This window comes from Gymnoscopelus braueri, assembly GCF_963280865.1.
Source record: "Gymnoscopelus braueri genome assembly, chromosome: 19".
In the NCBI taxonomy this organism is placed as follows: Eukaryota; Metazoa; Chordata; class Actinopteri; order Myctophiformes; family Myctophidae; genus Gymnoscopelus; species Gymnoscopelus braueri.
Window position 1 is genome coordinate 41226519 of NC_137621.1, and position 12456 is coordinate 41238974.

Below are 12456 nucleotides of genomic sequence, written 5' to 3' on the forward strand. Positions count from 1 at the left end.
AAAGGTTATCCTCAAATAGTCCTCAATGTATGGTGTACTGCTGGTATAGAGTGGATGAACAGATACATCTGGGTTGATGGCTTGGTAAGTCTTATATCTTGTTCCCTCTTTGGATTGCAGTTTATGAATCATGTCCCTTCGGTCACTCTCAATATGATCTTGTTTCTCCATTATCTCAGATAAATGAGAATACATGACTTGGTTGTCCTTCTTTAGCAATTGAAGAACATACCACAAGGGGTCATCAAGCATGCCATTTCGCTGCTGTACTTTGATGAAGGACCTGGCTTGCTTTTCTCTCACTAAAGCTTGCAATGAAGGCAGTCCTGCTTCCAACAGGCAGGTTAAGTTAGGATTTCTTTTAATTTACCACAGCAGCAGTCCCCGACAAACGGACGCGCCCCGGCCACTCAGGCCCCCACCAACGCTGTTGAAGGCCTGAGTAGCCGAAACTTCTCCATCCGCCAGAAACCGCTGCGACGGCAAACCAAAAAAATCCTGGGCTGTGTGGACTGTTTCTATAGACTGTTTTCTGAGTCAGTCTACACACGTCTGTCCTTCTGACAGTAGAGCACAAGAGCACACTCAGCTCTGGATTTCTGTCCCATAGTGTAGTAGTGGTCAGAAAAGAAAAGAGGAAAAAAAGTTAGAAAACAATAATTAAAGTGCTGCCTGAGAAATTGTGTCAAGCCTAATTTATGATTTGTAGTTTCTATTGCGAGGACAGGCGAAAACCAGGCACAACACTTTGTGATGTTTTATCACTGTTGGTGCTCGGAAAGCTCCTCCAGCCTATGCCAACGCATTTAAAGTATTACTTAGGCTTGTGAGGACTTTCCAGTGCAAGAATAAAGTGGGTCCGATTTTCACATCATCCTCACAACTTGAATTATGGTAAATAAGTTCCCCTTTAAGATCTAAACACGTGAATTATGGTTGTGCACTGTGCAGCAAGCAAAAAGAGTATGTCACTTAAGTAAAAAAGGAAAGAAAGAAATTAAGGAAACCTCAAGCATGGCCTGAGAGACACGCATGTCTCTCACGCCGAATGTATGAATACAACCAAGTTGGTCTTCAAAAATTGCTGTTTTGTAGCAAGAGACAGTCAAGCAGTATGACAATTAGGGTAGACAACTAGACATCCATTCAATTAAAAAAAAAGATGAATTGCCATCACAGGGCTGTCGCAGGTAAATGAAAGACAGCTTCAATTCAAGCATAATGGAAGTGAAAGCCATAACATTTACAGGGTGATATTAAAACGAAAGCATATCCATAAATCGTTTTCTTACTGCTCTCCTCAGGCTCATACACTACAATGTACAGTATTTCGTTGTACAAAAACATACATGTATCTGAACATACTAACCACCTTTGTACAGATTGACAGCTCAACAAATTGGAGAGGCTGAGCTGGTATCCAAGCTGTCAAACAGAATATTATGTCAAATCGAGAACATACTCCCATCTTCGTATTTTGTTTTACTTAAGTTGGGAGCACACCATTATCAATATTCATTAGGACAGAATTTCATGCAAAGTGGGCTTCAAAGACTGACAGTTCTAAATGACCAATCCTTGTTGGATTGAGCCGTTTTGTTATGACTATATATAATGAATAGTATTCTCATCTCATATCCAACAACACAAGAGATGCAGTGGCCATCTAGTTGTCGTGAACTTGTGTTACTGAGGGAACACAAGGTGCTGAAATACCTCCTGACAGGTGTTTGGAATCAAGTGCATAGCTTCCCATCTAGCACAAAACAATGACATTAGTTGCAATAACAATGCCTTCCCTTCATCTCAGGTTGATAAAGGGACAACAAAGCACTGTTGTGATTTCAAGGTAGGTAAAACCCTCCTTTCCTTTGAGCGAGCAATATCCTGGTTTTACATCTCGTCCAGACCAAAATCCTCCTCAGGGAAGTCTCCCACAGTCACAGTCACGGGCTTCACAAATGCACCATATTTGTTCTGACATTCAAAGTACTGCTTCCCACTGACACTTCCATCATGTTTTCCAAGGGGCTCATCATACTTCACACCCACCCAATAGCCTGGCTTGAAATCTGTTGTACCAACATACATAACTGTGCCAATCTTGGTGGGCTGCCCTGAGACCTGCACTTGGCAGCGGTTGCCAACATCGATGTTATCTGCAGCGGTCTTCTCCTCAGCTTCTCTAGCAGCAAGCGCTGCTTCCTTCTTTGCCGTCTCTTCATCGTTGAAGCGTCCAATCTTGTGTTTCTTTAAGAATGACCTTGCAGAATCTTGTCTCATCCCATAAGCATCGTCTGATATTTCAAATTTCTCCACTTGGGACAGGTCACTGAACTCCCCTGTCTGAGCTCCACTGCGGTCAGTAACATGTATTCTGCAGTCATTGTCGACATGGTAGGAACCTAGCAAGGCTTCATTGTCATCAAGTTTCTGCAGGAACGTGTCGCTGATGCTGAACAGCTCAAGGTCCATATAGGAGGCAGGTGTACCCACAATCATTTCCAACTTACCCTTTAATTCTGCTATGCTGATACCTCTGTTAAATTTGCGATTCTGCTCGAACCTGGAGAGGGTAGATGTCAGGCGCACAGCCACCGTGGGGTTGGAAATTACTGTCACGCCACCGTCCATTATTAAATGCGTATGCAGATATCCAATAAGTCTGCAAAAGAAAACTGTGTATGTCTTCCTGTCTTCCTTTGAAAGAAGAACTTTGTCAAAAAGCAGTAATGGACAGATGTTGAAAATAATCAGTGATCAGACCATGGATGTTGGTCTCGATAAAATTGTAGAACAAGTGGGGAATGGTGAGGGGTTGTATGGTTACAGTGGAAAGGAAAAAAGGGGGCCTCCCTCCCTTTAATTTTGGGAGCAAATTACAGGCAAACAGCCTGTTCCCTCTTCAAATTAAACCTCTTCCCTCCTTTGTCCCTTTTGCATTCGCTGTTACCCTTGTTGACCCGTCACTCGAAGCCCGACACAAACGTCTTACAAAGCCCTACCTATCACGCAAGGAGTCTGACAGACCTTACAAGAGAAGCCTAGAAACGATGCTTCCACCCCTGACCACAGGTTTCAAAATTCCCTAGGCCCGCTTTTGATTTTTTCAAATTCTCTGGATCCGTAAGCCCCTCCTCGCAGTTGCCGTTTGCCAAGTACTATCAAGGGGTCATCTGAAGCTCACACCCCAAATCTGGGATCATTTGGTCTATCGCTCCCCAAGTTATTCCCGGGTAACTTTTTTGCGGACAGAGATCTCGTGACTTATAGTATCATCCAGAGTCATATAAGGAGAGTTGCGTCACCCCTCTTCACTTCATCGGGCCAGTCTTCTACAGAGTCTTCTATTGGCAAACAGTGACAAAGCCCTGAACCAGAAGTTTACGGAATGCACTGGAGTCTTGATAATATTATCTCGTGACCAGTGACGACGCTGTGATGTCATATTGCAGTGACATCATATTGACTTAAATGTAGTTCTCAACGTTGGGTCCGTGGACCACCAGGGGTCCAAATGGACCCTTACTGGTCTGCAAGTCTAGAGTGTACAGATGGAACCATACACAGGAGTTTACTATGTAAAGATTGGGGTTCCAGTATAGTTCATTTCAGTGATTCAACCTTTGTTCATTTAGGGACCCCCAGTTTGATATGCACTGGACCCCCAATTGATACCAGTCTTTATCTCTCGCACACCTGGTGGTCCCGGGACCCGACGTTGAGAACCAGTGATGTATATCATGTATCTATGACATATCTATGACGTATCTATGACTCCAACTGTGGGCAAGCTTTCAGCCTGATCTAACCCTTTTGACCTCCATAATAAAATGAAAGTCACAGGTCGTGTGTAAGTCCATGGCCAGAGGCAGACAATGTCACCTTGAAACACAACAGTGTGTCATTTCACTAATGACCCTTGAGAAACTACAATACTGAACAGAAAACAAGATCCGATCACAACAACTGCTGCCCCATGTTCTACTGAGCTTGAACCTTTAATATTCTCAAATTGGATATATTGTGGATCGCTGTCAACCCTCAGCGTAACTGAGAAATGAGGTTGAAAATACTTAAGGGGTCACAGAAACAAAACCCTAGCCCGGCAGCACGCCCATCCTGGACCAAGCGGAGACATTCAGAGGTAGAAGAGGACAGTCTTAGTAGTGGTGGCCTCAGCTTACTGTCCTCCATCAAGAAGTTCATCGGAGGAAATACTGTCACGGTGGAACTGGAGAACCCAGCCAAGAGGAAGCGCCTCCACTCTGACGTGGAAAACTTGATCACCTCTACACCCCGGAGCACCGAGGTTCACAGGATGGGCTCCGTCAATGGACAGGAAACAAAACATGACAGGAGTATGGAGAAGCCCAACGGACAGGCTGTTGAGGTGCCCACCAGCCCTCCCAGAACCACCCTTCTGAGAATGCATAAGACCCCCCAGCAACCAAACCCTAACCTGGCAGCCCGCCCATCCCGGACCAAGCGGAGGCATTCAGAGGTAGAAGAGGACAGCCCTATTCGTGGTGGCCTCATCGGCTTATGGTCCACCATCAAGAAGGTCATCAGCGGAAATGCTGTCAAGGTGCAACAGGAGAACCCAGCCAGGAGTACCCACCTCCACCCTGACGAGGACAGGGTGGTTGATAACAACTTGATCACCTCTACACCCCGTAGCTCCGGGGTTAGCATGAGGGGCTCCGTCGATGGACAGGAAATAAACCATGACAGGAGTAAGAACACGAAGAACGGGCGCCAGAAGGAGACAAAGGCTGTCGGGGGGCCCGCCAGCCCTCCCAGGAAGACCCCTCTGAGGACCATCTTCTCCCCCGTCTGTAACTTTTCCTCGCCAGTTAAAAAAATCTATTCTGGCTCAGATTCAGCAGACACCACTACCACCACCGACAACAACCTCTACTCTAGCATGCCCCAGGTTCCACTGCTGCGAGCTCACCACATCCCAGAGGCGCCCCCTGAGGCAGAGGAAGGCTCCAGTCCTGAGATGGCCTATTTGGATGCTCCTCCAAACAAGGTGCCAGCAGAGGCCACCTATGAGGAGGACTGGGATGTCTTTGACCCATATTTTTTCATCAAGCACATCCCTCCACTGACAGAGGAGCAGCTTACTCGTAAGTCAGCCTTGCCACCGAAGGCACGCACCGCGCCTGAATTCTCCCTGGTCCTAGACCTGGACGAGACATTGGTGCATTGCAGTTTAAACGAGCTGGAGGACGCAGCACTTACATTTCCCGTCCTTTTTCAGGATGTCATTTATCAGGTTTATGTGCGCTTGAGGCCGTTCTTCAGAGAGTTCTTGGAGCGTATGTCTCAAATCTACGAGATCATCCTCTTCACAGCCTCAAAAAGGGTGTATGCAGACAAACTCCTCACCATCTTAGACCCTAAGAAGAAGCTAGTAAAACATAGGTTATTCCGTGAGCATTGTGTCTGCGTCCAAGGAAATTACATCAAGGACCTCAACATCTTAGGCAGAGACCTTTCCAAGACCATCATCATTGACAATTCACCACAAGCCTTCGCATATCAGCTTTCCAATGGAATCCCAATAAAGAGCTGGTTCATGGACAAGAACGACAATGAACTTCTGAAGCTTGTTCCTTTCTTGGAGAAGTTGGTTGAGATGAATGAGGATGTGCGTCCACACGTTCAAGAGCAATTCCACCTGCAAGACCTGTTGCCCCCTGATTGAGCGCTGACATGAAATAGACTGAGAACAATTAGGACAGATTTAGGACAGATTTAGGAAAAACAACAACTTGGATTATAAACTATAATACCGAATTGTCATTTGGCAACGCACACCTCTGGGCTTTCTGAGTTACGCCGGGGACAAATCTCTGTGTGACAGACACACGCACGCACACGCACACACACACGCACGCACACACACACACACACACACACACACACACACACACACACACACACACACACACACACACACACACACACACACACACACACACACACACACACACACACGCACAGATTCTGTAAATTATAATTTAGATAGATAACACTACATTACTGTTAGCCTTTTTTCAAAGCTTTTTTTTTTCCACCTTGCTCTAAAGTAAAACATCAAAAGAAAGATCTTTAAAGCCAGATCTGGGTGGAATTCTTGGAAATATCCAAGTGTAGATAAACTTGCCATTTACAAACAGGTAACAGGTAAATTCCTGTTTTTGACTGACTCTGGGGCTGGCTTATGTCTCCATGCTAGTAGAGGTCACGATGCTTTCTGAATGTATTGAACATAGAACAGAGCCAACCGTACCCAGTCCCAAATTGTATCCAACCCCTGGTGCTCACTTTGTTTTTGTCTGATAATGACACTCTTTGGCTACAGTACGGAACACTTTCAATGGGAATGACAGGCCTGTTGGAGGAAATGTGTGTCTGTGTATATGTATGTTTAAAAAACATGGATTTCCCATCCCAGCCGTTTTGTCATACTTTTAGCCTGTAGCCTTAGAAATGTATAATTATGCATTCCTCTGTAGCAGAATTGAGTTTGTTGATTTCTATTTATAACATTGTTCGTTTCATTTAGTTTTTGAACCCGTTTGTTCTGTTAAGAATATGTAATGTTAATGGTTCAACTCATATAGGCCTTTGGCTCAGGAAGATTTTATGGGGATATTCCACTATACATCGAAACTATGTTTGTTCTTTTTCATATGAATTGGTGGCTTCACTCTGGATTATACTGTATATGGCCTCTGTAGCATGGTTATGTGTCAAAGTTTTATTAGGAGTAAAGACGTCAGTTCTAAATATTCTGGCTGAACTCTTTCCTTTAGCCTACATGTGTTGCGTCATTTAATGGCTATGTCGGTAGTATTGAACTATTGTAACACATCTCTGCCAGTGTGTCACAATGCCATGTGAGAGTGCGGACTAGCCAACGTCAACTCGGGACTCCTGAGTCGCTGCCCTCTACACCCTCCTGCGTCAGGGTCTTGAGCTCTGCAGTATTGTTAGCGCCACTGTCATGCCACAGTGTATCTATGCAGGTATCCCACACAGTGTTGCCAGATTCTGTGAGAGAAAGCAACCAGGTCTAGGAAAACCAGCCCAAAAGAAGCGACTATGGGCCACGACTATGGATGCCCTTTAACATATACATCAGCTATTTGAAAATAGCAGATCTACAAGCTCACAACACGTCGCGATGCGACGCGTTGTGAGCTTGTAGATCGGCTATTTTCAAATAAAACCTTGCAGGGAAATTATAATAAGCAGATCTGGCAACCCTGATCCCACAGTGTCAGTTTGCTTGCCACCAGTTCCAGGTCCCTGATGCAGTGCCCAGCCAGTCTCATTCTCTAGTGTCTCACAAAGTCTACCCAGGGTACAAATCTATGGCCAGACTTTTTTTCAGCCATATCTAGCACAAGCAACACACATATTGTTGAAAAACAATTAGCCTCACTCGCCTGACAGGTCCACTACTTACTTGTCAAGTGGTTTTTGTGTTTTATCAACATTTTATCGAATTTTTATTTTTACATTTATTTTATTTGCCTTTTTTATTGCAGTTGAAGGTGTTGCATTTGAGAATGCTATAGGTTGACAGATATTCATATATACGTGTTTGTCCTATTTCCGCATGGAGACCAGGGGCATAACCAGGACTTGACAAGATCAGGAGCTTAGCCCAGAGTACTTCTTGGGGGTGGCCATAGCTGAATGGATAGAGGCCACCTAGGCAACAGAAGGTCCCAGGTTCCGGCCCCGGCATTGTGTCGAGATGTCCCTGAGTAAGCTCCTAGATGCTCCCCCCTTGTGCTCAGGTCTGACCACTTAGGCAGCAATCAACTGGGTGAAGATGAAAACTGAATTTCCCCTGCTGGATCAAATAGGTCTAATAAAAAAATATTTTGATAATAATGATTTATAGGCCTATAGTAATTCAGATGATAGATTCAATAGGCTACATAAATAAATAAATAAAAAAATGTTTAACTGATAGTATTAATCGACTACAACTCATATCGATTACTGGTTAAACGGTTCATTAATATCCCTAGATGGAATGCACTGAAGTCAATGAGATTTGTCAATTAGTGTCAGCCTAATTGACTCGTGAAGCAGGGGAACCTAATTTCGAACAGTTAATTTAAATGGGACATTCTAGCAGAAACGTACATTATCTGTCCTGGAACTGTTACAGTGAATAAAACTTGTATAATCCCAAAACGTATAAAATGTATTAGATGGTTGATTTCAGTGATTTTTTCTGTAAAGGAATGAACCATTCGTTAGGTTTTCAGATATTTGTATCTTCATTAAAAACAGTTTTGAAAATTACATAATACAAATCCTGAAAAATGGACCTACCTATCTCTCAGTCATTCTAAATACTGTTATTTAGGGAATAAATATGATTATTGACAAGTTTAAGTTGTTATCATTCACATCAATTGATTAAAAACATGAAATTATACGTATCTATTGGAGGAGCAGATTTGTTTTTCTCGCCTCTGTCTTTCAGCAGCTAGCCTGGGCAAGAGCCCCATTGGCTGGGCCAAGGCCCGAGCAAAAACGTTCTAAGGGAGGCGAGATCGCATAGGTGGCGGCGGCCACCCTAAAGGCCCTACGGTGAATGCGCCTCTGATTGAAATGTTCTTGAGTCGAGTTTAATGAATTAAAATGATGTTTGTCAGTCATATTCTAATGAATTAGCTCCTTTTTATATGTCCTTGGCTGAACCATATGAATCTAATATTACATTAACATTGATTAAACTTATACATTTAAATATTAATGCTTGCCAAAATTACTTGTCCTACATCAATGAAATCCATAAAGTCAATCCTGTCACAACACTGTCAGCCCTGTCACAACACTGTCAGTCCTGTCACAACACTGTCAGTCCTGTCAAAACACTGTCTTGTCCTGTCACACAGGATATTACATGGAGCATTTGAGAAACTATTGGTGAATTAATCTGTTGAACTGTGTAGATAAAGGTGGGTTTATATATGTTAATATATAATTTTGTAAAAATATCTTATGTAATGGTAGTTTTTTCACAACTATGTGAGTGCTTGGTGTTTATTTTGTGCTTACCATCCACTACATGATTGAAAAGTTGATTATATTTCTTATAGGAATTATAAAACCATGTTAGATACATGATGAACTAGAAAATGTGCTCCTCGGAGCACAGGTCTCCGCCAGGTCAGGCAGGTATGATATGAGTGATGTCATCATGTCATCATGTGTCTCGCTAGCCAATCACAGCTGGTGACAGATGGACACACACACACACACACACACACACACACACACACACACACACACACGGACGGACGGAGGGTAAAACATACTCTCCTCCATGCCTTCGGCCTGGCGGAGACAATAAGAACATTAGGCTATATTTGTTTCAGAGAAATTTATTAGCAAACGATTCTAACACATACACATTTGTTTGTGACAGGGCTTGAAATTTAAGGGGGTGAATGTGCATAAAAATTAGTTTTATTCAACTGTAAAAAAAACATGCTGAGATATGGCATGATAATGTATTTCTCATAGATCAACATGTTCTCCATATGACTTCATTTTCAGATTCAAGAATATGTTTTAGAAGTGGAAAGTACGTTTCTGGTAGAATGTCTGCATGAATTAAGTCAACATCCATACTGAGGTACAGACAGCATGTTTTATAACCGCAGCGGCTTCACATGATCCACCATGTGGAGCCACAGCGACATTTAGTGGCCAACGGTCAGTATTGCATTTACATGCTGAGTTTTTCAAACAAACCCTGAGGAAAATTAAGAACATTTAAATTAAGGCTAACGCTAACCTGACACGCAGCTCGAACCAAAGTGGACTAGAACAGGGGGTCAACGTCTTTCAGACCAAGGACCCCCTAGCCCTAGCTGAGAGAGAGATGGAGCAGGGAGGGACCCCCTCTATATTGTATAAAATTGTGTTTCAGATTGTTTTTACTTAATTGGTCTGCTCTTTTTTCCCTCTACACCACCTATACCTCTTTGCTAAAAATAGCCGATCTACAAGCTCACAATGCCTGTAGCTGAGCTTGTAGATCTGTTACTTTTGGCTAAAGTTAATTCTCCTCAGAAAGGGGATGCTAGGGTTCAAGTGGTTAATATGAAAAAATAAAAAATCATATCACACAAAGATTTGGCGGCCCCCCTGTAGTAACTCTGAGGAGCCCCTAGGGGTCCCGGACCCCCTGTTGAAGACCCCTGGACTAGAAGAAAGGCCAATCAGGAGAGAGTAGGCCTACCCATTTATCATCTTCTTTTTTTAAATAAAATGTACCAGTTCCAAATCTGTCTGTTCATTTAATTTGTGTCATCACTTCCAATTCCACAAAAGAGAAATTTGATGTCTCCCCGGAATCATACGAGGAAGTAAAATGTATAATAAGCAAGAAAGGAAACACGGCCGCAATAAATGGATCCAGGGAGAAAGCCTGGCAAAGTATTGCCGACAAATTAAATGCACAAGTCGTCCAAAAATATATACAATTTATATACAAGTCCATAAATACATAATTCAGTAAGGCTTAAACATAAGGAATGTATAGTGAATATTGGAATTATCGCCTACTAATCTACAATGCCATAGCCTATTACTGTATATGCGCCATGCATCCAACCAATATGTCTGAGTCTGTGCTCAGGAATGTGTCATAAACAAAAGAAATCTCCATGAATTCAAGGCTTCATGGAGTGTGTAATTGATAGAAAATAAGTATTTTTGGGGTGAACTATTCTTTTAAGTGTCTTGTTCAGGGACACTTTGACACATTGCTAAGGCCTGGGATCGAACCTGGGATTTGTGGCTTGACAGGCAGGCTCTCTAACCATTCAGCTATGGCCACATCATCAACAGTGATTCTAAGGCAGTTGAACTCTGTAACAGTAAAGGGGTTTCAGGGTAAACCAGCAAAATGAGGAATAATATAATAAAAGACTGTCTTGCTAATAAAGCGTCATGTCTCTCATTTTCTACAATGTATTTGATATTACCTTTATATTATTTAATGAAGTATGCATTTCATCCTCTATATTGTCCAGCAACCTTTATGATAAAGGTGAAAAAAGATAGTAGACCTGTAGGAGCCAGATTGCTCAGATGCCAAGGAACCTGTGCTGAGATTCGATCCCATGACCTTGTGGTCTGAAGTCAAGAGCTCTTCCAACAGAGTTAACCAAGCACACTGACCTTTGTACATTGACATTACATGAACGTGATGGGTCATTCCACCAAATTAATTAAAGGCATTTGGCTCATGCACTTTACAAGTGGGCTTATTGTCAGCAACAGCCAAGAACACAGGAGTCTATCCCTATTACAGCACTAGACCCCAGGGAGACAGACACATGCTGATTTGCCATTTCCAGGATTTGATTTCCAGGATTTGAGTCTTGAGACCCAAGACTCAAGACCCAAAAGAGTCTTGAGTCGAACCAATTACTCCTGCGGAGACATCAAATTTCTCTTTTGGGCCTTGAGTCTTGGGACTCAAGGCCCAAAAGAGAAATTTGATGTCTCCGCGGGAGTAATTGGTTCGACTCAAGACCTTGAGTCTTGGGACTCAAGGCCCAAAAGAGAAATGTGATGTCTCCGCGGGAGCCTCTGTCTTGACTCAAGACCCAAAAGAGAAATTTGATGTCTCCCTGGAATCATACGAGGAAGTAAAATGTATAATAAGCAAGAAAGGAAACATGGCCGCAATAAATGGATCCAGGGAGAAAGCGTGGCAAAGTATTGTCGACAAATTAAATGCACAAGTCGTCCAAAAATATATACAATTTATATGCAAGTTCATAAATATATAAATCAGTTAGGCTTAAACATGAGGAATCTATAGTGAATATTGGAATTATCGCCTACTAATCTACAATGCGATAGCCTATTATATGTGCCATGCATCCAACCAATATGTCTGAGTCTGTGCTCTTTTTTGGCTGAACAATTCTTTTAAGTGTCTTGTTCAGGGACACTTTGACACATTGCTGAGGCCTGGGATTGAACCTGGGATTTATTGCTTGACAGGCTCACCATTCAGCTATGGCCACATCATCAACAGTGATTCTAAGGCAGTTGAACTCTGTAACAGTAAAGGGGTTTCAGGGGAAACCAGCAAAACGAGGAATATTATAATAAAAGACTGTCTTGCTAATAAAGCGTCATGTCTCTCATTTTTTACAATGTATTTGATATTACCTTTATATTATTTAATAAATTATGCATTTCATCCTCTATATATTGTCCAGCAACCTTTATGATAAAGGCGAAAAAAGATAGTAAACCCGTGGGAGCCAGATTGCTCTGGACGTTGTATGGACGTCATACGAACTTTTTTGATAGTGTTTTTGTGCAACGCAGCTGACTTTAATCAAAAACAGCTGATTCAGCAGAAATAGTGCAAAAAACCAAGACTCT

The 12456-nt window shown here is 42.6% G+C and overlaps 2 protein-coding genes across 2 annotated transcripts; one reads left to right on the top strand and one right to left on the bottom strand.

Annotated features, from left to right (window-relative positions):
* Positions 1-1133: 1133 nt before the first annotated feature.
* Positions 1134-2792, bottom strand: LOC308075230 (tubulin-folding cofactor B-like). Its single transcript, XM_080414942.1, has one exon. It carries the CDS (start codon positions 2632-2634, stop codon positions 1894-1896), a length of 741 nt encoding a protein of 246 aa, XP_080271068.1. The 5' UTR covers positions 2635-2792; the 3' UTR covers positions 1134-1893.
* Positions 2793-4060: 1268 nt separating this feature from the next.
* On the top strand, positions 4061-5713 carry LOC308074806 (CTD small phosphatase-like protein 2; the record flags this gene model as incomplete). The annotated part of the gene is made up of 1 exon (XM_080414305.1): positions 4061-5713. The coding sequence occupies one exon, from the start codon at positions 4061-4063 to the stop codon at positions 5711-5713; it is 1653 nt and encodes a 550-aa protein (XP_080270431.1).
* Positions 5714-12456: the final 6743 nt, after the last annotated feature.

Coding starts and splice junctions, on each gene's coding strand:
- LOC308075230 (XM_080414942.1), bottom strand. CDS start 2,634: ATGGACGGTGGCGTGACAGTAATTTCCAACCCCACGGTGGCTGTGCGC.